This window comes from Macaca thibetana, chromosome 4 (genome assembly GCF_024542745.1).
Source record: "Macaca thibetana thibetana isolate TM-01 chromosome 4, ASM2454274v1, whole genome shotgun sequence".
Lineage (NCBI taxonomy): Eukaryota > Metazoa > Chordata > Mammalia > Primates > Cercopithecidae > Macaca > Macaca thibetana.
Genome location: NC_065581.1, coordinates 34,587,081 through 34,611,476, shown reverse-complemented (window position 1 = coordinate 34,611,476; position 24,396 = coordinate 34,587,081). Strand labels below are relative to the sequence as shown.

The 24,396-nt window shown below is 52.7% G+C and overlaps 2 protein-coding genes across 42 annotated transcripts in view; both read left to right on the top strand.

Annotated features, from left to right (window-relative positions):
* LOC126952767 (ubiquinol-cytochrome-c reductase complex assembly factor 2) overlaps positions 1-24,396 on the top strand; it is a 317,841-nt gene that overhangs the window by 223,774 nt on the left and 69,671 nt on the right. Inside the window, exon 1 of one of the 41 annotated variants that reach the window (XM_050787747.1) lies at positions 12,858-12,861. The exons of 38 other annotated variants lie outside the window; for them this stretch is intronic. The gene's annotated coding sequence lies outside the window, so the exon portion shown is untranslated. Of the gene's footprint in view, positions 1-12,857; positions 12,862-14,254; positions 14,259-22,078; positions 22,084-24,396 lie in introns of those variants that run through there. 2 more of the 41 variants (XM_050787755.1, XM_050787753.1) reach the window with 2 other exon arrangements.
* LEMD2 (LEM domain nuclear envelope protein 2) lies at positions 3,984-22,439 on the top strand. The gene is made up of 9 exons (XM_050787673.1): positions 3,984-4,751; positions 6,358-6,398; positions 8,989-9,064; positions 12,560-12,636; positions 13,534-13,613; positions 15,313-15,458; positions 16,448-16,549; positions 16,631-16,733; positions 20,902-22,439. The coding sequence occupies exons 1-9, from the start codon at positions 3,998-4,000 to the stop codon at positions 21,050-21,052; spliced, it is 1,530 nt and encodes a 509-aa protein (XP_050643630.1). The 5' UTR covers positions 3,984-3,997; the 3' UTR covers positions 21,053-22,439.

Below are 24,396 nucleotides of genomic sequence, written 5' to 3'. Positions count from 1 at the left end.
GGCCGCTTGTTTAGATGTGTCGGCTCCTTTCTTCTCTGGTTTTCCTCCTCCTGCCACTGTTCGATTTCTCACAATCAGCTCAAATAATTCTTTTTTCACTAACAAGCTCCTCCAGTTTCCAGGATAGCCGACTCGATTGCTTATGGGACATCCACAGCTTTGGAAGAAATTAAAATTGGGAGGAGGTTGGGGAGGATTCTGTGAGCTGAGTGAAGAGAAAATGACCATGCTTTCACAAAACAGAAGAAAAAGAGACATGCTCCTGGTTAAAGTAATAGAATGAGTGGGACCAGGGACCAACCAGGATCAGAGATAGGGAGGGTAGCCGGAGTAAGCAGGAGAGCAAAGACGCCATTCCTCTTCACACCTCACGCAAGCTTATCCAGCAACATCTGCAAGAATCTCTCCAGATATCTGGCAGTTACAGAAAGGACGGATTACCCCGTGTTCATCTGGAATGTACTTTACACTTAACAGGACCAGAGGTCATTACAGTGCAACTTGAACCTAGCTTCACAAAATGGAGATGATGAGGTATTTTCTTGGTAACCGCATGTGTGATTTTAGCATTACTGAGCTATGTGGATTTGCCATGAAATTGAATAGTTAAAAGCAAAGAGTAATTGCCTGATATCTGTACGCTGTAATTTAGTGTAATCTAATCATGGACAAAGCCCAAAAGAAAATATTCTCAAAGCATTACATTTTTCTTCATACACAATTTGTTATTGACATTGGGTAATATATTTCATGCCTTTGAAGGAACTCTTACTCATGGATATCAAAGTGTGAGAGCAGTCAAAAGAGTGAGGGATTTGTTTAATTTTCAACAGATTATGAAACACCATTCTGGCATTTCTCTGTGGCTCCTTTTCCCCCTGAGCTGATGCACCCTCAGACCTAGAGAGAGAGAGAAAGAGTGCCCTCCTCTTCCATAAGGCACTGAGATGGAACAGCGGGAAGCTGGGTGTTCCTGGGGTCATTCCAGTCAAAATCTGAGCCCCAAATGGCCCCACGTTTCAACCACAATCTCCCGGCGCCCTGCCCCCACTGTAATGTCACCTATTATGTAGGTGGGGAAGCCCTGAATAGCTGAGGCGACACATGAGGCCCTCCATGAGGGGTATCAAGGACGAGTCCGTGGTCCCTGAGTATCTTTGAGTGCCTGATAACTGTGTGCAGGGCTTTTTGCAGGAGGAGGAGGAGAATGGAACCCACTAAAAGATTTATGGCTGTGATTATTATAAGGCTCTGCCAAGACAGAGAGAGGTCAGCGAGACGGAAGGGAGTGTGGCAGCCCCCCGGGAATCCAGAGCGTGCTCCGAGCAGCCCTTCACCTCTGCCAAATGTGTGGATGTGGTTACTAAGTAGATTTAGATATTGGAGCTTATTTTTCCTCTTCTGCCTTTAATACATCAGGAAGACGGACCACAGCCTGAGCTGCTGCTCACCTTAAAAAAAACAACACAGCAGTGATGAGAAAGGAGGGCATGCAGAGCAGCCTCTGACTTTGCAATATTGCCCTTTTCTTTACAATATGCCTTCCTGCCGTGGACAGGCCCAGCAGGAGAGCCAGGCTGAAGGCACAGAAAGGCTGGCTCCCAGAGGCCCTGGTGGGCTTCGTGGGCAGCTCCCAAAGGGGCAGCAGTGGCAAAGAAGAGCTGAGGTCGAGCCCTTCCAAGCGGAGGGGAGCGTGTGGATGGTTGTGTGGAGGAAAGCAAAAAGGAACACACCAACTTCACTAAACCAAAGAAGGGCTATAAATCTGGGCAGGAACGTGACTGGAGCTGGGAGTCCAGGATGAAAAGGAAAGGCCCAAAAACTGGGAGGAATGCCTGACTAACTTGTGAAGTTCCTTCTCAGAGGAGGTGGGGAAGGGGAGCATTGATCAGCAAATTCGCTGTTAAGTGGTCACTGGGTGTCCCTTGGTGCACACCCAAAGCCCTGCCTGTAGGATCCTGCAAGACAAGGCCATCGACAGCCAGAACCCACCATGGAGGTAGAAGGGCTGACCATGGGTGGCCAAAGGCCACAACTCCAAGCACAGTGGGTTCTACACCAGAGGGAAGACAACAGAGTTCTGGGGGAGGGGCTGTGGGCCACTTGACCCTAGATGTGTGGAACGGCAGCAGTGTCCCCAAACATAAGGAAGCTGACAAAGCCCACACTGCGTGCCACCACTGGGGGTGGCTCCAGTTCAGTCCATATTTTTAAATCGCCCTGAGATCCATTGTGATAAAATAGACCATAACTCTGTGAAATGCTGTAACGATAACTTTGTTTAAGCATTAGTTTCAAGCCCTCTTAGAATACGTGGGGCCAGTACTGATGCCGAAAGGCTCATTCTTTATATATTGAACTGCACAGCTGCAAGGAGCTGCACAAATGTTACCAACTCATTTGTCATGCAAACAGTGCTTCAGAAAGAAATAAAATACTATTATGTGGTATATGTGTTAGGCAATCACTATATCAAATTCATGGCATTCCGTGCAAACACAGACAGAGAAAAGGAAAACAACACTTGGTGAGAGAAATCACACCACATGGGAGCAGCTAAGTCAGGGGAGATGGGGAGGCCAACAGTGGAAGCTGACCAAGCTGAGGCTGTAATTTTCCCAGCAATTGTGGCCAGGGTTGAATACCCCTGAGGTGGAGCAACTGGCAGGAATGCAAAACCCAGACAGAGGAGCATAGCATTGCCCAGCGTGTCAGGGAGGGGAGGGAATAAAGTGAGGAGTGGGTAAGGGGTCTGTTGGGACAGATATGGGGATTCCAGGGAGAAGGGGCCTGGGGGAAGGGGAGAATGGAATAGCAGGGGTAGAAATAGATGGAACCTATTGGGCCAGCAATAAATGTTTGGGAATGGGAGTTGAGGGATGTGGAAGGAAGATTATAAACTGGCTCTATTTTCAGTTGCCACATTCCCTTGCTTCCCTTAGGAGTTTCCTGCTAAGAGCCTTCATGTAACCAAATCACCTGCCCTGTGGGAGACTCTACACAGCACTGACACTGCAAAGATGTGGGTTAAGTATAAACACGCATGAGCGTGTGCCCCGCACTGTCCCAAGCACCTTAGCCAAACTACCTCTTCTAATCCTCACAGCAACTCTATTGAGGTTTACTGGCAAACAAGCTAAAAATGTTAATTGAATATGATCACACATCTAATAGTTGTGAGTAGGGATTTGAAACTGAACTGACTGGCTCCAAAGCCCACATCCTAAACCACCAGTGAGGCTACAGGACCGTGTATCTCTGGAGTCTTCTCCCACCCATGTCTCCTTGTAAAAATCCCATTACGCAGACACAGGCCCTCCGCAGAGAAGCCTCAACTGCCTACTCGAGCCCAAGGGCATTTTGCTCCTCTGCCTCCACTATGGAAACTGCGTCCCATCCAGGCTGGCGCTCCTTGGGGGCCAGTGTCTGTCCTAAGGCTGGGATCACACCTACTTGGTGCTCAGTGTCGCCCAGTTAACAAGCCCGAAGTCGGGACAGGGTCTTGGAGCATGCCTGGCGTGTACTATACGGCCCAAATAAAACCGGATCACACATCAGTCCCCAAGCCCAGATAGGCAAATGATCCTGTCTTTCCATTCGGGGCAGTGGCTTCGTTCACCATTAACCAATTCATCCATTAAATCAACACTGACTTTACTGAATGCTTACCACGTGCCAGAGGCAAAGCTAGGGTTGGAGGACTCAAAAGATTAATACTGTTTGATCTAACAAACAAAGGGTAGTGGGAGAGCGGAGAGAGAGGGAAAAACAAAACAAAAAATTTAATCCCCCTTGGACCTTCCCACCATGGCGGCTCTAAGAGCCACGTCAGACCTCCTCATCATGGCCGACCCATAGGCCGAGCGCAAACCTTCCCAACATGGCGACCGACCTTCCCATAATGGCGCGGAGCCCCGCCCGCTCTGCCGCGCCTGCGGGAGGGAGCAGTTCCGGGTGCGGTGCGCGCCGGGGGCGGGCGGGGGGCGGCGTCCTGGCCATGGCCGGCCTGTCGGACCTGGAACTGCGGCGGGAGCTGCAGGCCCTGGGCTTCCAGCCAGGACCCATCACCGACACCACCCGGGATGTCTACCGCAACAAGCTGCGCCGCCTGCGGGGCGAGGCCCGGCTGCGCGACGAGGAGCGGCTGCGGGAGGAGGCCCGGCCGCGGGAGGAGGCCCAGCCGCGGGGCGAGGAGCGGTTACGGGAAGAGGCCCGGCTACGCGAGGATGCGCCGCTGCGCGCCCGGCCCGCCGCGGCCTCTCCGCGGGCGGAGCCCTGGCTCTCCCAGCCGGCCTCGGGCTCGGCCTACGCGACCCCTGGGGCCTACGGCGATATCCGACCCTCCGCGGCTTCCTGGGTAGGGAGCCGCGGCCTCGCCTATCCTGCCCGCCCGGCGCAGCTAAGGCGCCGCGCCTCGGTCCGGGGCAGCTCCGAGGAGGACGAGGACGCCCGGACGCCCGACAGGGCCACGCAGGGCCCGGGTCTCGCGGCCCGCCGCTGGTGGGCAGCGTCTCCCGCCCCGGCGCGGCTGCCTTCCGCCCTCCTCGGCCCCGACCCGCGCCCGGGCCTGCGGGCGACTCGAGCGGGCCCTGCTGGCGCGGCGCGGGCCCGGCCCGAGGTGGGGCGCCGGCTGGAGCGCTGGCTGTCTCGGCTCCTGCTCTGGGCCAGCCTGGGGCTACTGCTCGTCTTCCTGGGCATCCTCTGGGTGAAGATGGGCAAGCCCTCAGCGCCGCAGGAGGCGGAGGACAACAGTACGTCCTGGGCCGGCGCAGGGGAGGGCCCTGGGGGCGCGTGTGTCTGCCGGACGACCACCCGTTCCTGTCGGCGCCAGGCCGTGCACTTCCAGCCTTGTCGGCAGCCTCTGACTGTCTTTTCATTTCCAGGCCTGCCTTCTTCCAGCTGTTGGAAGAGAGGGCCAAGGCTCCTGCATCTGCAATAATTTCTGCCTTCACTTTCTCCTGTTCTCCTTTTCTGCCCCAGCCCTCCCTTCTAAAGTCTCCCTTTGAATCACAAGCTGTAGTCACTGCTCCCCCAACCTCTGGTTTTCTCCCTGGAGAGGAAGCCACACCCTTCTCTAGCAGATTCACCCCATCCCTTTGGGTTCTTCCCGTTTGACCTCTGGCTTACTCACACACTTTGTGCCTGTTTGAAGGCACTCCAGATTTCACTGACCCACAGATAGGATCTGGTTGGGGGTCCCAGCTTTGCAGCACCAAAAAGTCCACTCTCCACTTCTTTGAACCACAGAGCCGCCGCTTTGTCAACAGGAGAATCTACCAGCCTTGCTTGCCAGACAGGTTAAACTGATAGCAACGGGAGGCATTTACCATTGCTTGTAGCACCCTCATGGAGTGTGTTGAGAGACTGTGACTCAAGGATGCTCACAGCCATCCTTCTGGCCACACTTAAGTTACATGGTTAGATATGCCAATGAGAGGTCTTCAGGGTACAGTATGTATCCGGAATAGCTGAGGATTGTGTGTTTCCTGAAAAGAAAGATCATTTCACTATACATTTAGGTATAAAGGGCCACTGTAGTTCACCAACTTTTAATACTCTTTACAAAGCACAAATGTGAGTAATACTGTTCCCAGCTTCCAGCCAAGGCCACATCCTTCCATGCCTAGCAGGAACTTCCAACATACAGGAAAAAGCTAAAGTATGTCTTAGCTGTTGTGGCAGATGGATGTTTGGGAGTGTACAAGTCTGTGGGCAAGGGTATCAACAGACTTGTGTGCAGACACCCAAATGATTTCCCCACTATGAGAGCAGTTTATCAACTATGTGAATAGTTTGTCGACCTGCTAGAGAAATTAAGCAGACCTGGGAGTGTCATGGTACTATAACTACACTGGTGATGTCAAACAGTATCACACTGGTACTCACTGCTGAGATGTTTTAAGACAACAGTGCTAGAATATATGCTGGTATCTACCCGGACTTCCCCTCCCATTATGGTGTTAATCTCTGTTTAACGTATCATTGTTTTCAGTTTACAAAACTGTCCTGTATTTTGTTTTGTTTGGGCCTAACTTCCTGAGTTAAGCAGGGAAGGCCCATTTGATCCCATTTTACAGATGAGGAAACAGATTCAGAGTGGTTGAGTTGCCCAAGAACCTTGAGCTAATCATTTTCAGCTGGGACAAGGACCCAGCTATCTTAATTCCTAATCCAGGATTTGGATACCCTTACATTTTGCTGTCTGCATTTTAAAAGTGCCTTCCTTAGATGACATCTTTCTAATCACCACCCTTGGCTTGGTAATGCTTTACTCCCCCCGAATGTTGTGAATAGTCTCTTTGTATTCCTTTCTCAACCCACACTTAATTTCCTCTGTGTTTCTTTTCTTGGTCTCAGTGAAGTTATTGCCAGTGGACTGTGAGAGAAAAACAGATGAGGTGAGTTTGAGTTTCTCTGGCTTTTATTATTCCTCCTGAGGATATTAGCCTCCATCAGGAGGTAAACTTCCCCAGAACAAGAATAGGATCATTTTCAAGGAGTGCTTCCTGTAATGTACCAGAGTCACATTGTGTTCTGTGATGTTTGTGTCAGGCTCAATTGTGGCAGTGAAGGAATACTTGAAATAGAATTGACCTCCCAAAATCCAACCCTGGGCTTGTTATGGACGTTTCCCATCAAATGTAGCATTTTCTTCTGCCTGAGTCAATCTAGGGGGATGCAGTAGGTTGTTGTTGAAGGACCCCTCAAGCTCCCTGGCACGGGGAGGAAGGGCTGGCATTTCTAAGCATCAGGAGGCCAAGTTCTCAATTCCACATTCTCTCTCTCTGGTGATGCAGCTGTGGCTCTGAAAATGCTGTTCTGATTTGAAACATAGGGAGTTTGTTTGGAACACATCTTAAGTAGAATTAGCCCTCTTAGTCCACATTTAGATTTGCTTTATGAAGCTCTAATATTTCCTACAAATAATATTTGGGGATGAGCAGCCCCATCCATTTATGAATCATGAAGGCAGCATTATCAAGGAGCTGGGATGCTGGTTCTGGTGATAGTCTGGAGAAGATATGGGGCAGTAAATTTTCAGGTCATAAATTGTACCAGTCTTGTGCTGCCAGAGGGCATGACTTAGTAGTCTAATTATTAAGTGTGCAATGCCTGGCCTCCCGAGCCCTTAGTTAACATCTCTGGTAGCCCAGGGGCTGGGAAAGAAAATGACCCATGGTCCTCTGGCCACCCCTGCATTGACTGTCTTACCCATGTAAATGGGGGGACATCCTGGTGCAGATAACCACTTTTATTTCTCTTTGGCTTCTGGTGTGTCATAGTTTGGGGTGTTTTATTACATCCATTTATTGCATTCATCCACCAAATATCTTTGCTTCCCAATTGTTTTGTAAAAGCAGATTCATAGTAAGTTTAATCTGCCTTCTTTTTTTTTTTTTTTTTTTTTTGTGCAGTGGCGCGATCTCGGCTCACTGCAAGCTCCGCCTCCCGGGTTCACACCATTCTCCTGCCTCAGCCTCCCGAGTAGCTGGGACTACAGGCGCCCACAACCGCGCCCGGCTAATTTTTTGTATTTTTAGTAGAGACGGGGTTTCACCGTGGTCTCGATCTCCTGACCTTGTGATCCGCCCGCCTCGGCCTCCCAAAGTGCTGGGATTACAGGCGTGAGCCACCGCGCCCGGCCTAATCTGCCTTCTATCATAAAAACTGTAGTTGATGATGAGAGGAAGTGGCCCAGAAACATAGGCAGCCAGAGAGGAAACTGGAATTTGAAGACTTAAAACAAAAACAGGAAAAAATAACATTCTGTAAGACTTCTCAGTGCTATGAGTTTTGTTTGTCTTTTAATTAGAAAATGGTTCCATGGTTTCTGTTTCTTGGTCCTTCACGTCTCTAAATTAATCAGACCCACAAGTGAATGGCACATTTGTTCCCTGGCCTTCTCTGATCTGGACACACTCAGGCCCCGCTTGAGTGAGCCCAGACAGGTACCCTCCAGGTCCTCGCTACAGATGTGCTCTGTGGACAGACAGCATTCAGCACCTGCCAGCGAGGGCTTCACATGCAGATATTCCTATTTGTAACCATTCAGATCTTCATCAGAGCATCAGAAAGCAGGGGCTGGGCCATCTCAGTGTAGGCTTTTTGGAGCTGAGATTTCATGGGGCACCCTTCGCCTTTCTGGAGGGTGGACACAGGAACAAGCAGGTGGGGACGTGTTTCTTGGCTTTGGTGAGGCTCCTGCTGAAAGTCTTATTCTTTGCATAGCTCCAGGCTCACGGAGATCGCAGACGGGCATTTGAATTTCAGATTCGTGTTCTTTCCCTTTTCGGCCGTTGAAGACAGTGACACTTTGTGTTTTTCTTTCTGCCTTTGTGCTGCCGAAAACGTGGGGACAGGCTGGGAGTGGGTGTGTTGTCTTAATCAGGCCGTCTCGTTGTCTGGTACCGTCTGTCCTCCTGTTTCCTTTAGGTGGTAGCAGCCTCTGCTGAGTGGTTTGTGTGAGTTCGCATGGAATCCTACCACAATCCTTACTCAGATGAGGGCCCTGAGATTCCACCTAAAGGGAGACGAGGTGGCAGCTGCTGACATTCTGCCCTGTCTGCAAGCTCTCCCAGCTCTTCCTGCTCTCCCAGCTCAGCAAGCTCCGACAGCAGTTGCTCTTCCGTCTGAGGAAGCTGCGTGACTGCATCATCCCCCGACCACGTCGCCTCTGCTCAGCCCTCTTACTGGCTGTCATTCCAAGGGAAAGGCAGGAGCCAGGAGCCTCCAGTGCAGCCCCTTGGTTACAGTGTCTGCTTTCAGCTCTGCCTCTGCTTCTCCAGGGTCTTTCTCAGGCAGTTAGCCCAATATTTATCAAATCTCTCCCTGGGCCCAGCACTTGGCAGAATTTGTTTCTATTTTGTAAAAGTATGAGATGTTCCTTGCTGCTTAGTATTTGACAGTGTGGCTGGAGAGGTAAAGATGGACTGACAGACCTCTCCCACCCACCCCTCCTTGCTGACCACTTGTCCCGTGCCTTTCCAGTTCTGTCAGGCCAAGCAGAAGGCAGCCTTGCTGGAGCTGCTGCATGAACTCTACAACTTCCTGGCCATCCAAGCTGGTGAGTAAGTCACATAAGTCCTGAGATGCCTCTTGTGAGAGCTATGGGCGGCTGACCCGGTTCATCAGGCTGGTTAGTTACACTGCGGCTGGCAGGCGAGACCCTCCCTGGTTGTCTCCCAGAAGGCATATTCAGAAGCCAAGTCTCACCTTCTCGCCTCCCCACTCAGGCACATCTTTTATAAGCCTTGTGTTTGAACAAAACACATTTGATTCTTGCTCCTCTTTAAGGGAGGTCCTGGCCTGTGCACAGGCCTTCCTGCAGCTGTTCTCCCTTCTTGGGGATGCCCAGTACCTAATGCTTTGGGGGTCCGTGTTGGCATGGGAAGGGGCCAGGCCCCAGGTGTTGTCAGAATCTATGTCCTCCCCCCAGAGGGACCCTCTGAACCAGATGGTTGGCTGGGCCAGGGAGAGGCCTCTTGCCTGTGCAAGTAGCAGACAGTCTGTGTGGTGGGCCCTGGTGTCACATCTGGTCCTGATCACCATCTGGCTGTCGGACCTCGGACAAAGTCCCTGATTCTCAGTCTTCATCTCCCTGTCCGACCAAGGGCTCCTGGGTCCATCTGTTCTCTACGAATGAGAGTCAAGTGCTGTCCTCTAAAAGAGGGCATTCTCAGCACCTCTGTGAAATGCCCCTGAAAAAATGCATCCAGAAGATGCATCCCCTACTGTTTTATTGGGTGAAGTTATTCCTTGAGGCCAGAGATATCACCTGCGTTATTATGTCCTCCCTGATGCCTGGCATCCAGGAAGCTCTCAAAATCACTTGCACCTGACATAGGTGAATATCAGCATATGTGCCTTGTGTTAAATATGCTGGACACAAGAACCAGACAGAGCAGTTGTATCTTAAGGGATATTCAAGAGGCGCCTCTTACCTGTGGGGTCAGAGGACAGATCTTAGGATTGTGAGGTCAACCCTTGTCTAAGGTTTCACTAGGAAATTGGGGTCAGGTGGACTTCTCCTGGGCCCTCAGTCCTCAGGGTCAATCTCATGAGCATCAGCTCTTCTGCCTCCTTCCTCTTGAAAGTGAGAGATTGAGATGGCAGGGGAGGTATCCATGAGCACTTGGAGGAGAAACAGGTACTGGGGCTCCTGCTCACAGCATCATAGGAATTCCTCTGTATGGCCCAGGTGCTTGGGATGTCAATTCCGACCAAAGAGGGTGTTCCAAACCTTTGTGTCTCAATTGTGGTCCAAGGACCCATAGCATCCGCATCACGTGGGAGCTCACTAGAAATTCAGAATCTCAGGTCTCATGCCAAACCCAGTGAATCAGAGTCTGTATCTTAAGATCCCCAGGGGATTTGAGTGCACCCTGAAGTTGAGAAGCTCTGCTCGAAATTGGGTCCTAGTAGATATTTCTCTTCCATCCCACCCTCCATATGTGATCCTGCCTTATGCCCTCAAGGGTCCTGGCATCTGTTGCCCTCTGACAAGCCTGGGGGGCCGCCTTGAAGGTACATATCTCACTGAGACAGGAGTGTGCCTCACAGAGGCTCCTTAGTAGTCCTCAACCCCTCCCCGCCTCTCCTGTTAGGGATCCGCTGTGGGCTGGGCACTGTGCAGGGCCTTGCAATGAGATGACTCAGCTCCAGGTCCTGCCTGCAGAGTGGTTGGGGTCTACTAGAAGAGACAGGCCACCTACCTCCCTGACCACTGGGTGATACAAAATGTGATTAGACAAGAACCAAGAGGTCAGAAGTTCTGGGAGGCACAATGCCTTTTAGCTGGAGCAGTCAGGAGAGCGTCACAGGGGAGATGGCATCTGTGCCAGGCCCTGAAGCCCAGATAAGACTGGTTATGCGTATGTGGGGAAGGACAAGGCAAAGCGGTAGGAAGTTATATCTCGGGTGGGAAGCAGCACCTTCATGGAGGAAGGGGAAGATGAGAGAGTGAAGTCTGGAAGTGTTGGTTAGGCCCCACCATAGATGGCCTTGGATGCCAGGCCACCAGAGCTCAATCTGGCAGGCAGTGAGGGCCAGAGAGGCTTTGAGCAAGGGAGTATCGTGCTGAGAGCCAGGTGCCAGGAAGACGAATGCGGCAGCAGCTTGAGTAGCGCAGTGTCATTTAAGCAGAATCATTTTCTTTTTTTTTTTTGAGACGGAGTCTCGCTCTGTCGCCCAGGCTGGAGTGCAGTGGCGCGATCTCGGCTCACTGCAAGCTCCGCCTCCCGGGTTCACGCCATTCTCCTGCCTCAGCCTCCCGAGTAGCTGGGACTACAGGCGCCCACAACCGCGCCAGGCTAATTTTTTGTATTTTTAGTAGAGACGGGGTTTCACCGTGGTCTCGATCTCCTGACCTTGTGATCCGCCCGCCTCGGCCTCCCAAAGTGCTGGGATTACAGGCGTGAGCCACCGCGCCCGGCCAAGCAGAATCATTTTCAAGCGTTATTGACAAAACAACTGGATTGGAAAGGGGAGAGGAGGAACCGAATCGGGAGGCCATTTACGTGGTCCAGGCAGGCCTGGCAAGGGCAGGAAGAGTCCTGGTGGGAACGGGAGGATGCTAGAAGCCACCTGTATCTCAGGGGACCCCTTGGGTCAAGATCAACTTTGAAGTAGGAGGATTTGGCTGTGTTTGGGGAGGGGGACAGGCTTCAGTTCAGTTTCAACATTTTAAAATATGACCTTCAGCTTCTCCCTTCCCCAGCATGCAGAAACACAGACACTGGCCACCCGAAGTCCGCCAGGCTGTGCTGGGTCAGGGCAGTCAGGCCATGCACACATGTTAAATAGCGTGTGCGTGCCTGGCCCTGGACCCTCCCTGCTCTCAGGGAGTCAGGCAAACCACAGCACAGGAATAAGGACCAAGGGCTGTGGCAGGTCACTAAATGTGGGGCCATTTCATCAAATGAAAGGCCCCTAGGGGCTGAGGGCTTCCTGGAGGAGATGGCCCTGGGCTGGACCCGGGAGGTTGGGCAGGACTAAGCGGGAGGCTGCCAGCTCTATCCTATGGGAGCAGACCTCCAAAGCCACTCGGGAGAGCTGCCCCTTGGTGTGCCGTGCTGAGGCCCCACTGCCCAGCACGCAGACATCCTCTTCCTCCAAGGGGCCCCTCAAGACAATAGACCTGGCATTCCAGGTCGCCTGCCTGTGTCATGAGTTAGAATCCCCGTGGTGCCCATGGCCTCCCTGCCTGCCTTTTTTCTCAGGCTGTGTTTATTTATAGTGCCATTCTGGTACCTTCCGAAGCTATCTGTCTGATCCTTTTAGGGATCAATTGCAAAGAGACCTTGGTATTGGGCAGCTTTTTAGTCATTTAATGCAAATCGCCACACTGCTTTGCAGGTCAGGTTTTAATGATCTGGAATCGATCCAAGCTAAGTGGCTTTTGATCTTGCTGCAGAGTGAAGATGCCCCACAGAAGCCAGGAGCTGCTGGGCCACATGCTCCTTATTAGAGCTGATGGCTTGATTCTTGCTACATGTTTTAGTCTGTTTCAGAGTGATTTTTCCTCTTTGTGTTTGAGTGTGTGTGTTTTTTTTTCTCCTAGGTAATTTTGAGTGTGGAAATCCAGAGAATCTGAAAAGCAAATGCATTCCTGTTATGGAAGCCCAGGAATATATAGCGGTAAGTAGGCTTCGGTGCTTATCCATTCCTGGGAGGGCCTGGTGCTTTCCTATTGGTCTTTCAAGCCCTGTTGGGGTTTTTGTTTTTGTTTTTTTGTTTGCTTTGTGGCTTTTGTACTAGGCTACCTTAAGTTAAGGTTTGGTTTATGGCTTTTTGTGCTAGGCTTCCTTAAGTTAAGACACCCATGGTAGTGACTGCCCCAGAGCCAGGCCATGTGTAGTGGGGCGGCTCTCCTGACCTGCTGCACTGTAGGTGTGCCTGTTACCTGCTTCTCCCTTGGTTCACTTTGGTCCTCTTGCCTTCAGCTTTCAGGAGAAACATGCTGTCCCTTCTCTCCCTTATGATTACCATTCATACTGCCAGGGGGCCGTTTGATTTCCTGTGTGGCCTCAGGATGGTAGATATAGAACTATGGAGCTGGCATTCCAGGTCGCCTGCCTGTCCAGTAACTTAGGGGTCATCTGGTTCCATTTGCATTTCACAGATGAAGAAACAGGCCTGGAGAGGGTCAGGGACTTGCCTGAGGCCAGACCACTTGCACCGGCCACTGGGCTCACCCACTGCCAGCCCCAACCCTGTTACTCGCTTTACCCCAAGATGAGCTGCCAGCTCTCTGGCCTGATGCTTCCGTCCTCAAGAGAATCATATTCTTTTGGCCGCCTCAGACCCACATTGTTTTCCTGCTTGTGCTTCCGCATCACCTCCTTTGGTTGTAGCTTCTTCCTTGGCTTTCATCAACCCCAAATTTCCTTCCTGCCAGTTTGCTGTGCTTTTAGCAGAGTGGGGTTTTGGGGCTGTGGAGGACACGGGAGAGGGCTTCCTTAATCCAGCGGCAGAATGTTGTTCCAACTGCTCCACCTAGACGCAGAACTAATCTTCTCCCGCGCCCTCCCACAGAATGTGACCAGCAGCTCCTCCGCCAAGTTTGAAGCCGCACTGACCTGGATACTGAGCAGTAACAAGGACGTGGGCATCTGGTGAGTGTGGGCAGGGTGGCGACACAGCATGGGTGCCTGCAGCCACTGTCTTCGCTCATCACTAACACCCGTGCTCCGACAGAGCTGTCTCAGGTCTGAAGCTGGAGGCTGGGTCTCCCAGCTGAGTCATGTGGGCTAGGATGGAAGTGGGGCAACAGAAGCAAGAACCATTTGGAATGCAGTGTAAGGAGCAGCTTCAAGATGAGACATAAAATCCAGGTGTTAGGATGTTAGCCTGGTGTTACAGCTAAATCCTGCCTCAAGTAACTCAGTCTGTGCCTTTCTCATTCATCAACGCCACATGGTTTGTTGGGGAAGGCATTTTTCTGCACTTTCTCTCCTCGGAAGCTAGTTTTTATTTGTAGATGAAATTATTCTTTCTATATGTTGGTTTTACTCACTATGGAAATCGCATAAGGAAATACTGGATTTTATTCTGACCAGGCAGTTTCTGCCTCATTTTAATCACTGGTGAGCGCTGTTAGGAAAGATGGCAAACCCTTTCTTGAGGCTGAAAGGCTGTATCTGGCGGCTCAGCCCAGGGGGAGGGGCGTGTCAGCCAACAGCCAGGCAGCCTCAGGGACCTGTCCCTTGCTGGAAGAGCAGCATTACCTACCCCCTTCCCACTCTCGGTGTTTGTGGGGGTTTCTATTCAGGTTATAGCTCTTGATATTAGAACATCCTCTAGAGTTTTGTTCTCTTCCTCTCTAATCCACCCAAATTACTAATTCCATCAGCACTGCATCCAGCAGAAGCCCCTCGGGCAGCTCAACCTCAAGCTGGATAACTGGATGCATGGCACGATTAAAATTCGTTGGCTTAAATTAAAAAAAAAAAAAAAAAAAAAGGGCTGCCCCGAGTAGCTGAGCAATTTTCCTGTGTTAGAAGAGGCGGAGGAGAATACGGATTTTATCCTCAGCAGCAGCGCTCACTGAAGCTGCTAACAAAGAATGATGACACTCGCCTTTTCATGTTGGGGAAGGCAGCCTGGAGGGTGGCAGAGCTGCTCACGATGACCATGTTGAAAGTGGGTCCTGAGAAATCAGGACACTTGGGATGACAGCCATTCCAGCTTGCAGCCTCAAGAGCATGATATTCTCGCCCTGGGTCACCTAGCTGGAAGAAGGCTCTGGTGTCCACAGCTCTGCAGGTCCTGACACCTCCTGGCCAGAGACCACGGTGGAGGCGCTGTGGCTGGGGTCTGGCCTCGGAGAGCCTGGTGGTTTTCGTTCCCCATGAGCCTCACGGATGCCCCATGATCTTTAGCTTAAACAGCTTATGTGCCTCCTCACCATGGAGGAAAAGCGCAACCTCCCAGATTCTGTCTTTCAGTCCTTGCCATGCAATTGCAAAGCTAGTGATTCAGTAAACATTTCCATTTCTCTGTGCTGGGAGGTGGGAATCCAATTTACAGTTTAATCTCCTGCACGCTGAGAGAGGCTGTCAAAGACCTGACAGAGGGGGACGTCGCTTTAGTGGTAGGGGTTCAAGCCTGCTGCCGTCTTTAAAGCTTTATTCATTCTAAGTAGCCAATGTGGGAAATTTCTGGAAAGAGTACAGCCAGGATACCAAGCCCATTCTATAAGCAAGTAGAGGCCTTGCATCCCTCCTTCCTTCGCTTCCTCCTGTTTGAAGCGGGGTTTGTGCTGCCTCTCCTTGGAACTTTCCAACATGTTTAGAGCCCTGTGTCCTGTTTCAGGTTGAAAGGAGAAGACCAATCTGAACTGGTGACGACCGTGGACAAGGTGGTCTGCCTGGAATCTGCCCGCCCCCGCATGGGCGTTGGCTGCCGCCTGAGCCGGGCCCTGCTCACTGCTGTCACCAACGTGCTCATCTTCTTCTGGTGTAAGTCCTCGGCCGCCTTCCCTCCCCTTCTGTGCAGTCAAGCGCACTCCTAGGCATGAATGATGAGCTATAGAAATTCCAGGCCCGGAGCGTTCATTTCTGTCTAGTGAACCTGAGGTCTGTCTCATAAAACAGAGGAGATGAACAAGTCAGCCTCTGCCCTGGGTTGTCTTTACCTTTGGAGATTGGTGGCAGGAACGTGAGGATAACTAGAAAATGTCCTTGATTCAGGGCAGATTTCCTAAGCGAGAGCCTGGCCTGAGCAGGAGCTGGGCCCCACCCCTTCTGGGCTCTGCAGGGATCCCAGTGTGGACCAGCTTCGAACAGGAGGCACAGTAGGGGCTTGGCCTAATTTTACTCCCTGAAAAATGTAAACATCTCCTGGAGAGCTGCAGATACCTGATGAAAGCAAGAAGGACTCAGGGTGCTGCGCTGAAAGGAGGGCACCAGTCTTACCTCCTGACATCAGGGGCCGCCTTTGAGCAAAGACCTCAGGGCGTCTCTGAAGGCGAAAGGCCAAGTCACAGAAACCACAGCTCTCCAGAGACAGTCGGAGCTACAAATCACAGACCGCCTCAGTGTGCACACAGCTCCCTCCCCCACGCCATCAGGCACAGAAATCATTATCGGCAGCAGCATCTCGGAATACAAAGGGCTCCGGCATGTATATATGTATGAAACACCGTGTTCTGGTTCACAAGGGAGGAGATGAAAGCCCCAGAACGAGGTTGGGAGGAGCCGAGATCTGGACAGCTGGGGATGCCGCTGTGGTGACAGCTGGCGGGAGGAAGATGATCACTTAATAGTCTGTCCTCCCTCTGCATTTCTATATCTTTTGTTTCTCACATGCTGGTCCTGAGCCTGACATGTAGTAGGTACCCAAACCCATGTGGCAGATCCCCCACAACCTCCATCACAGCATCTTGTCCATGGTGAGACCCACTGCCAAAGGAAGTGTGAGGGATTAACAGTGTTTTGTTCCCTCACAGGCTTGGCTTTTTTGTGGGGGCTCCTAATTCTCCTAAAATACCGGTGGCGAAAGTTAGAAGAGGAAGAACAGGCCATGTATGAGATGGTGAAGAAGATTATAGGTGCGTGGCCCCCTGGTGAAAAAAGGGTTGCCGACACCAGCCAGAAGGTCCTTGCCCTAAACGGTGTGCTCTCTCCTGCAGACGTGGTCCAGGACCATTACGTGGACTGGGAGCAGGACATGGAGCGCTATCCATATGTAGGCATCTTGCACGTGCGCGACAGCTTGATCCCTCCACAGAGCCGGTGAGTTCCTGGCCGGGGCGCTGGGTGTGGGGTGAGGCGGGGTCCAACCCCACTGAGCTCCACAGAAGGAAGCCCGGAGCCTTGCATCCGATGTCAGCCGAGGGCAGTGCAGACCCCAGGGCCAAGAGTGGTGCTGCTCCCCATCCTGGTGCTCCCCAGCATGCTCGGCTCTTTATAGCAGGATAAGCTAGAGAAGACGTATGAAAGCACGGTCCCACACCTCTGTAGAGAGAACGCTGGCAGTGGTGATACCAGTTGGGAGACTTTGGGCTCCAAGTAACAGCAGCCCCCTCCCCCAGGGCACAGGTAGTGAAGGAGCTCCTCCGTCTCTGTAAGTGGAAAGTTCAGAGCTGCATGGGCTCCAGGCACAGAGCAGTCAGGTCTCTGGTTCCATTGCTCTTGTGATTCTCGTGGTCCCACACTCCTCCACGGATGTTATCAGCAGACTGGGATCCCCCATGGTTGCAGATAGTGGCCAACAGCAGCTGGGACACTGTCCGCCTTGTCACAGAGCAGGGAAAGTGGGCCTCCTACTACTCTCAGAAGCAAGAGAACATGTTCCCAGTCGCCCCCAGTGACACACTCCTGGAGGCTCTATTGACCAGAATCTGTTATGTGTCTGTTTATGAATCAGTCACTGGCAAGGAGAAGGAGATTGTTTTTCAAACTTTCTAAACCATGACCTGCAGTCAAAAACACCTGTTACCTGCAACACCATGGTCCAGTTCCCACACACCCATGTGCACACTCATGCATGTACACGTAACTGAAAGCCAAGTTTCACAGCATGAATGGGGTCAGCTCCCAGGGCACAGAGCTTCATGGGAAGGGGTGGCAGGGCCACTGTCATGTGCAGCTGCAGGCGCCTTCCACATGGGCTGTGACTGCTAGAGTTGTATACTGGAGTCCTGACAAAACCGGGCTGGGAGAGGGCAGAGTCCCAGGAGACAGCCAGCAGGACCCCCACGTGTTGGCTCTGGTTGTGGTCCCTCCCCAGCAGACTCTTGCTGTGGTTTCTGGCCAGATGCTATCAGCTGCTGCTGGGTGTTGCTGAGAGCTCACCCTTGCTGAGTGCTCGCTGGGAGCGGGGCACGGCTCAGAGCTCTCCACAGGTGCAAACTCACTCACTTGGTCCTCACCATGGCTCACACACACCACAGAAGTGGCCCCATTTTACATATAAGGAAACTGTGCTCAGGAGTCCCATGGCTAGTGGCATTTCTGTGCTCCCACCACCAGGCTCTACTGTCGGCATCATCCCTATCTGCAACCCAAGAGGAATCAGAAAAATAGAGCCTTTAGCAGTCCACTTTAAGTCAGGCACACTGGCTCACACCTGTAATCCCAGCACTTTGGGAGGCCAAAGTGGGAGGATTGCTTGAGCCCCGGAGTTCAAGACCAGCCTGGACAACATAGCGAAACCCCATCTCTACAAAAAATACACAATTAGTGGAGCATGGTGACACATGCCTGTAGTCCCAGCTACTCAGGAGCCTGAGGCAGGAGGATCACTTGAGCCCAGGAGGTCAAGGTGACAGTGAGCTATAACTATGCCACTGCACATCAGCCTGGACAACAGGCCAAGACCTTGTCTCTTATAAAAAAAGGTCCATCTTAAACATGAAGATGCTTGGTGCCTGTCATGCTCACCCCACTCCTGGAAAGGTGGCAGGCAGGAAGTTTAGGGTGAGCAGACTCAGCAGCATAGGCTGTGCTTGCTCTGAGAAGCGCTTGCTGTTGGTTTCAGCGTGAGGCCCTCTACCTCCCAGGGAAGGCCACTTGGGGTACTTTAACTCCCACCTAATTCCTGGCCCTGAGCATCTCAGTCAACCTGTACCACAGTTTCTTTATCCTTAAATGCAAGTGATCCCGCTGCCTTGCACAGGGCTGTGATGAAGAGACTGTCATTCATTCATTCATTCATTCATTCACTTCCTCCACAAATGTTTATTGAGCACCTACTACATGCCAGATACTCTACTGGGTCACCGGGAGACAGCAGAAAGTGGAAGAAACAAAAATCCCTGCCCAGCTGGAGAATTTGTTCTCAGGAAGGAGACAGATGACAAGATGCATAAGGAAAAGATGTGATATTAGGTAGTGACAAGCCCTAAGGGAAGGGGGGTTGGTATCAGTGTGGTGTCCTCAAGGTTCATTAAGTCAGTGCCTAGTAGCCTGGCACGGTGGCTCATGCCTGTAATCCCAGTACTTTGGGAGGCTGAGGCGCGTGGGCCACCTGAGGTCAGGAGTTCGAGACCAGCCTGGGCAACATAGTGAAAACCCGTCTTTACTAAAAATACAAAAATTAGCCAGGTATGGTGGCATGCGCCTGTAATCCCAGCTACTCAAGAGGCCGAGGCATGAGAATCGCTTGAACCCAAGAGGTGGAGGTTGCAGTGAGCCGAGATCATGCCATTGCACTCCAGCCTGGGTGACAGAGCGAGACCCTGTCTTTTAAAAAAAAAAAAAAAAAAAAAAAAAAAAAAAGGAGACCAAGGTGGGGGCAGATCACAAGGTCAGGAGTTTGAGACCAGCCTGGCCAATATGGTGAAACCCCATCTCTACTAAAAATATAAAAATTAGCCGGACATGGTGGCGGGCACTTGTAGTCCCAGCTACTTGGGAGGCTGAGTCAGGAGAATCACTTGAACCTGGGAGACGGAGGTTGCAGTGAGCCGAGATCGCATCACTGCACTCCAGCCTGGTGACAGAGTGAGACTCTGTCTCAAAAAAAAAAAAAAAAGTCAGTACCTAGCACGTGGGCATCATCCAAGGGTAGCCATTATGCCTTGGGCTTAGATGATATTCCACATACACGTTCACTTAAATGAGATCATGAGACGGCATTGCAGCTTGCCTGCAGCCAGAGCTACCACCCAACCCGTCGTGCATTAGCAAAGACACCCAGAGCTGCTGCCACTCAGGTCGCCAGCCCTCAGGGTCAGATCCCCGTGAACCCCAGATGCCCGTGCCATTTGCTCTCTTGACTCACCTCCCAAGCCAGTCAGTCCAGGCCAAGCGCCCTATGTCAAGGAGACATTGGCTAGCCAGTCAAGTCTGCCCTGTAGATGAGGGCCTGCTTGGGAAAGACTGAGGGAGATGGGAAGAGCTGGTTCCGTGGGAAAAGCGGGGAGCTGACTGGAGCAACTGACCTGGGAAGGAGGGACTGGAGTGAGGCACTGCCCACTCAGCACTGGCCACTTCCTGCTCAGGGAGCCAGCACCTCGGAGCTCAGTCCCCAGGGAATGTGTGGCCTTGGCCAGACCACCAAGTGTGGGCTGCTGAATAGGCCCATGGGGTTTGGTTGGTGGCAGGTCCTGACCCCTGGGGAAGCCCTAGCCCCCTCCCTGCCTCATGGCTCACTGGCCACCTCCGTTTGTCCTCCCCTTCTGCTCCCATGCATACACACTCAAATTCACTGTCTCTCCACATGTGGGATCATGGGGAGGTGGTCTGCAATGATGAGAAAAGGCCAGGTGCTGTGCAATACCAGGGTTCACAAAGGAAAAAGATCAAAGTGATCCTCCCCATGGCTTTGGAACCTTCTTGTCCAGTCTGGAAGGGGCAAAGAATACATGAGGGGGAGGCTGTCCAGGGGGGTGCAAGGCCCTAGAGACCCAGTAAAGAAGGGACTCTGGCCACTGAAGGGGCCCTCCCTTGTGGATCTGGTTCCCTAGAGCAGCTCCAGCTTCTTGGCCTCCCCGATCTGATGCTTAGCTCATCCCATCCCCCGGAGTGCTGTGGAGCTTAGATGAAACAGCCCAGTGCTCACTCTTTAATGAGCCCACCCGGAGCAGCATCAAGATGCAGTTGGCGGGGGTACTGGAACTGGCTTGGCGAGGGCTGCTGCAGGCAACAGGTCCCAGCAAGAGTCAGCTAGCCTAGCACAGCCCTGCACACCTAGAGACCTGGGGGTGCTCCAGACACCTCGGCCCTTTAGCTCCCTTTGATTGAATGTGTTTGGATCAGTAAAGGTGGAGGAATCATTTCTCCATGGCCCAAGACGTTTTTCTCCTCTGCAGTTGTCATGTTAGTACCTGCAAAAGCTTTTCCTCCCCTGTGTAAAGTCCATGCTGGAGCTTGGAAATGTGTCCCCTTTGTAGGAAGGGCATCCACAGGCTGGCTCACCTCAGCAGTGTCAGGCAGAGCCCCATCCCTCTCATTGCAGGAGACGCATGAAGCGTGTCTGGGACCGAGCTGTGGAGTTCCTGGCCTCCAACGAATCCCGGATCCAGACGGAGTCCCACCGCGTGGCGGGAGAGGACATGCTGGTGTGGAGATGGACTAAGCCCTCTTCCTTCTCCGACTCAGAGCGATAAGCCCCAGGCAGGGACTTGTTCCCGGTCAGCCTGTCCCAGGACAGCCCACTCCAGGGGCACGAGAGGGTCACCAGGCCTGCTGGTGCTGAATTCACACTTGCCTTGACTTTCAGCCTTGTCCTGACACGATTCCAAAGGTCTGCCAGACTCTTCAGAGCAGCTCGGCTCGCAGGAAAATGTGGGCTTCCTTTAAAGGGAGGGGGAGAAGCCAGGGTGACGACCCAGACTCTGCCCTGTTTTGCTGGCAGAAACGGGAAGAAGGGTTTAGTTTTCATGAATAGAAAACAAGCAGCAGCTGTCAGGCCCGGCAGACAAGCATGGGGCCGGTGGGCTGGGGCGTGGCCACGCCTGGGAGGTGGGGCAGGGATGGTGTTTTGGGTGGTGGGATGGGGGGCAGCTTGGTCCATGTGCCTTCAGGGGGGTGTTACCTGGGAGCTCAAGCGTGAAGGAAGAAAGCCTGTGCTCTGGCTGGCTGGGCCTCTTTATCCTGAAGGGGGAAGGTGCTAGAAATTAGAACAAGTGACTGCAGGGGGACCGTCTAGAAACCAGGCCCTGACACGGGCCATCAGGTCAGGAGGAGTGTGCAGCCGGTACAGCCTCCTGGGAGGATCCCGAAGTAAGGACGGGCCGAGAGCAGAGAGGACGGTTGGGCAGCCCCAGGGTGGGCCTGCCTCAGTGTTGCTTCTCACAGAAGCTGCGACTCTAGACCAGGCCTGCAGCCAGAACGCCGATTCCGGGAGCTTGGGAGCCCTGTGTCAGGGCCGAGAGCCTCGCACTTGCTGTGTGCGAAGATCGCCTTGCTTTACTGTGACCACAGCCCCCACCCGGGGCTGTTTAACCAGAACTTCAGCGCAGCCGGCGTTTCTGTTACCCCGGCCGCGGCTCCTGGCGGCGGGAGAGACGCGGTGGCCGCAGGCTGCCCCCTGCCGGCCACACGGGAGCAGCGTCCGCGCCGCCGCCCGCCGGCTCTCCCGCCAGCAACTCAGCCCAGCTCCCTGGGAGGCAGGCTACAGAAACACCCCGACGGGGGGCCTTAAGTTCGAGAAGCCTCTCCAGCGAGTCTTATCCCGGTGTGTCCTCATCTGCAGCAGGCAGGAGAGGGGGAGCAAACAGGAGATGCCACAGCTGCCTCCAGAAACATTAACCACCTCTCTCTGGTCTTATTGGTATTTTTTGTTTCCTTAATAAAGCTCCAGTCTCCCTCATTTGAGCAATACTCTCATTTCCTCTGATGTCTGGATGATCGGCAGGGCAGGAATCTGAGCGCTGGCCCCGTAGTGAGGCCATGTTCTCATAATCAGGCTCCAGCCAGAAAAATAAACACTGCAACAGGCTTCAGTATCAGGGCTGAAACTGCTGGATGAATAAACTATTTATTAAAAATGGATGTTTCTTGCCCATGGTTCTTTCCCTTCCCCCCAAAGCTATGTCTAAGGAATGGCAATGTGTGGACTTCTTAAGCACCAGCTCTGGGAGGTGGCTGGAAGGGAAGGTGGGAGAGACAATAGGACATGGGCTCTGCAGTTCCTCCCAGACCTCTGGCCTCTGCCACCAGTGACCAGTTATCGAGTAAGCTGCATAACTCTCACAGCCTCAGTTTACACATTTGTAACATGGTGTGATGACCCTGTCTTCCAGAGTGGCTATGAGGATTGCAACATGCTGCTTGGTCCCAGTGGGTGGCCAGAAGTGGGGGTCAATGGGGCCTTTTTCCTTTGGCTGCATTTCTGCCTCCCCTCAAGACCCAGAGGTTCCTCTCGGTGCTCAGCACCAGCCCCGGGAGGAGGAGGAAGAAAACAGGGTGAGGTTGGATGGGGCTTCCCAGCAGCTGGTAGCGTCCATCATGAGTCCGACTTGTCTCCTGAGGCCCAACCATAGGGAAGACCACTCATTGCCCACCCATGTGGTCTGGCAGGTACATGGGGGTTCCTTTGCCAGGGCTGCTGAGCGTGCTTCTGGATCCCATTGCTGTCCTTCCTTTTGCAGAGGCCCCAAGGTCACCCCAAGAAGAAGGCAGCCAGTCCTGCCGTGCCCCATGGGGCTTGCAGGCTGTTGTGGTCACCTTTCCTGTTCACGGTGAGCACCAGCCTGTTATCCTCGTCATTTCCTCTGATGGAAATGGACCCAACTAAAACAGTTGGGTCCATAGTCAAACAAAGGACCTGGAAACACAACTCGGGGGAAAAAATGAGCCTGTCTCCCTTTTCTGTTCCTCATGAAAGACTCCCTCTGCCACGTTTTGTTTTAAGCTGAGAAGGGAGCTAATGCAGGGCTCTATTTCTGTGAAGCTGTTTGGAGAGCAGGAGCGAGATCAAAATAAACTAAATAACAAAAGGCCCCCGCCAGCCCAGCTCCTTCCTTTCTGGAACACGGAGCGCCTTGGCACAGAGGCCCCGAGGTGCGTCCTCGGCCTCACTCAGGCTGCAGACATTTCAAAGCAGGCTTTCCGCTTTCCTCAGCTTCTCAGGGCCAAGTCCCCTTTCAAGCAGCTCTTATTTCACAAGGGACAGTATGGGGCAGTGGGTTTGTCTGAGGGAGGTGTCCGAGGGCATCTTTGGGCTGGAGTGATTGCTGAGAAGTCCTAGTTGTTCTGCCCAAATCCCTTCTGATCACTCCCTGGGCTGCAGACCTGTCTTTTCTCGGTGACAAATAGCCTTCTCGGGCCACAGTGGACACCGATAAAGAAGCTTCAGGGGCAGGGAAGGGGAGGCTGTACCCCACAAATCTCAGCCATGGACATCCACCAAGGAGCTCCAGGCCACCTTCCGGAGTCTCGACTCAAGAAGACGGTAAACATGGCCATTTGTCACTGACTTATCATAAGAACTGCAGTAGCAGCTGTTCCCCCTTAATTAATACACCATTGACTTTGAGCCTCAAAAAAAAAAAAAAAAAAAATCCCTTTGCTGAGGCAGGTGTGTGGACTCAAATCCATTATCCTGTCGGCCTCCCCCAGAAGGAAGGCCCAGGAGAGTGGTTATACAGTAAGTCACCCAACTGTTCCAAAACGGTCCTCCCCAGGCAGCCAGGCCAACCTCTCCACCCATCCCCAGAGAAAGTTCTAGAGACAAGCAGAGAGTCTGAACAGAGGGTCCCATGATGTGCAGGGACAGAGAGGCAGGGGATGAGGGCAAGTGGGAGGACCCCGTCGGCACCGTGCCACCTGGCACCCTCATGTTATTCCAGGGGTGACGCTGTACATGGGTGGGCGTGGAGGCCCGGGGCTCAGCATCCTCAGGACCAGCTCTGGCCTTCAGTGGCTTGGATCTTGGGCAAACCACTTTATCCCTGTATCTGGGCGAGTTACTACACAAGCCTCTGTCTGGCTCATTCACTGCTGTGTC

Bases quoted from the DNA above. Each gene is read 5' to 3' on its own strand.
- LEMD2 (XM_050787673.1), top strand. From the start codon at position 3,998: ATGGCCGGCCTGTCGGACCTGGAACTGCGGCGGGAGCTGCAGGCCCTG. The intron at 6,399-8,988 runs GTGAGTTTGAGT...GTGCCTTTCCAG, and splicing joins GTGAGAGAAAAACAGATGAG to TTCTGTCAGGCCAAGCAGAA. The intron at 16,550-16,630 runs GTGCGTGGCCCC...TCTCTCCTGCAG, and splicing joins GATGGTGAAGAAGATTATAG to ACGTGGTCCAGGACCATTAC.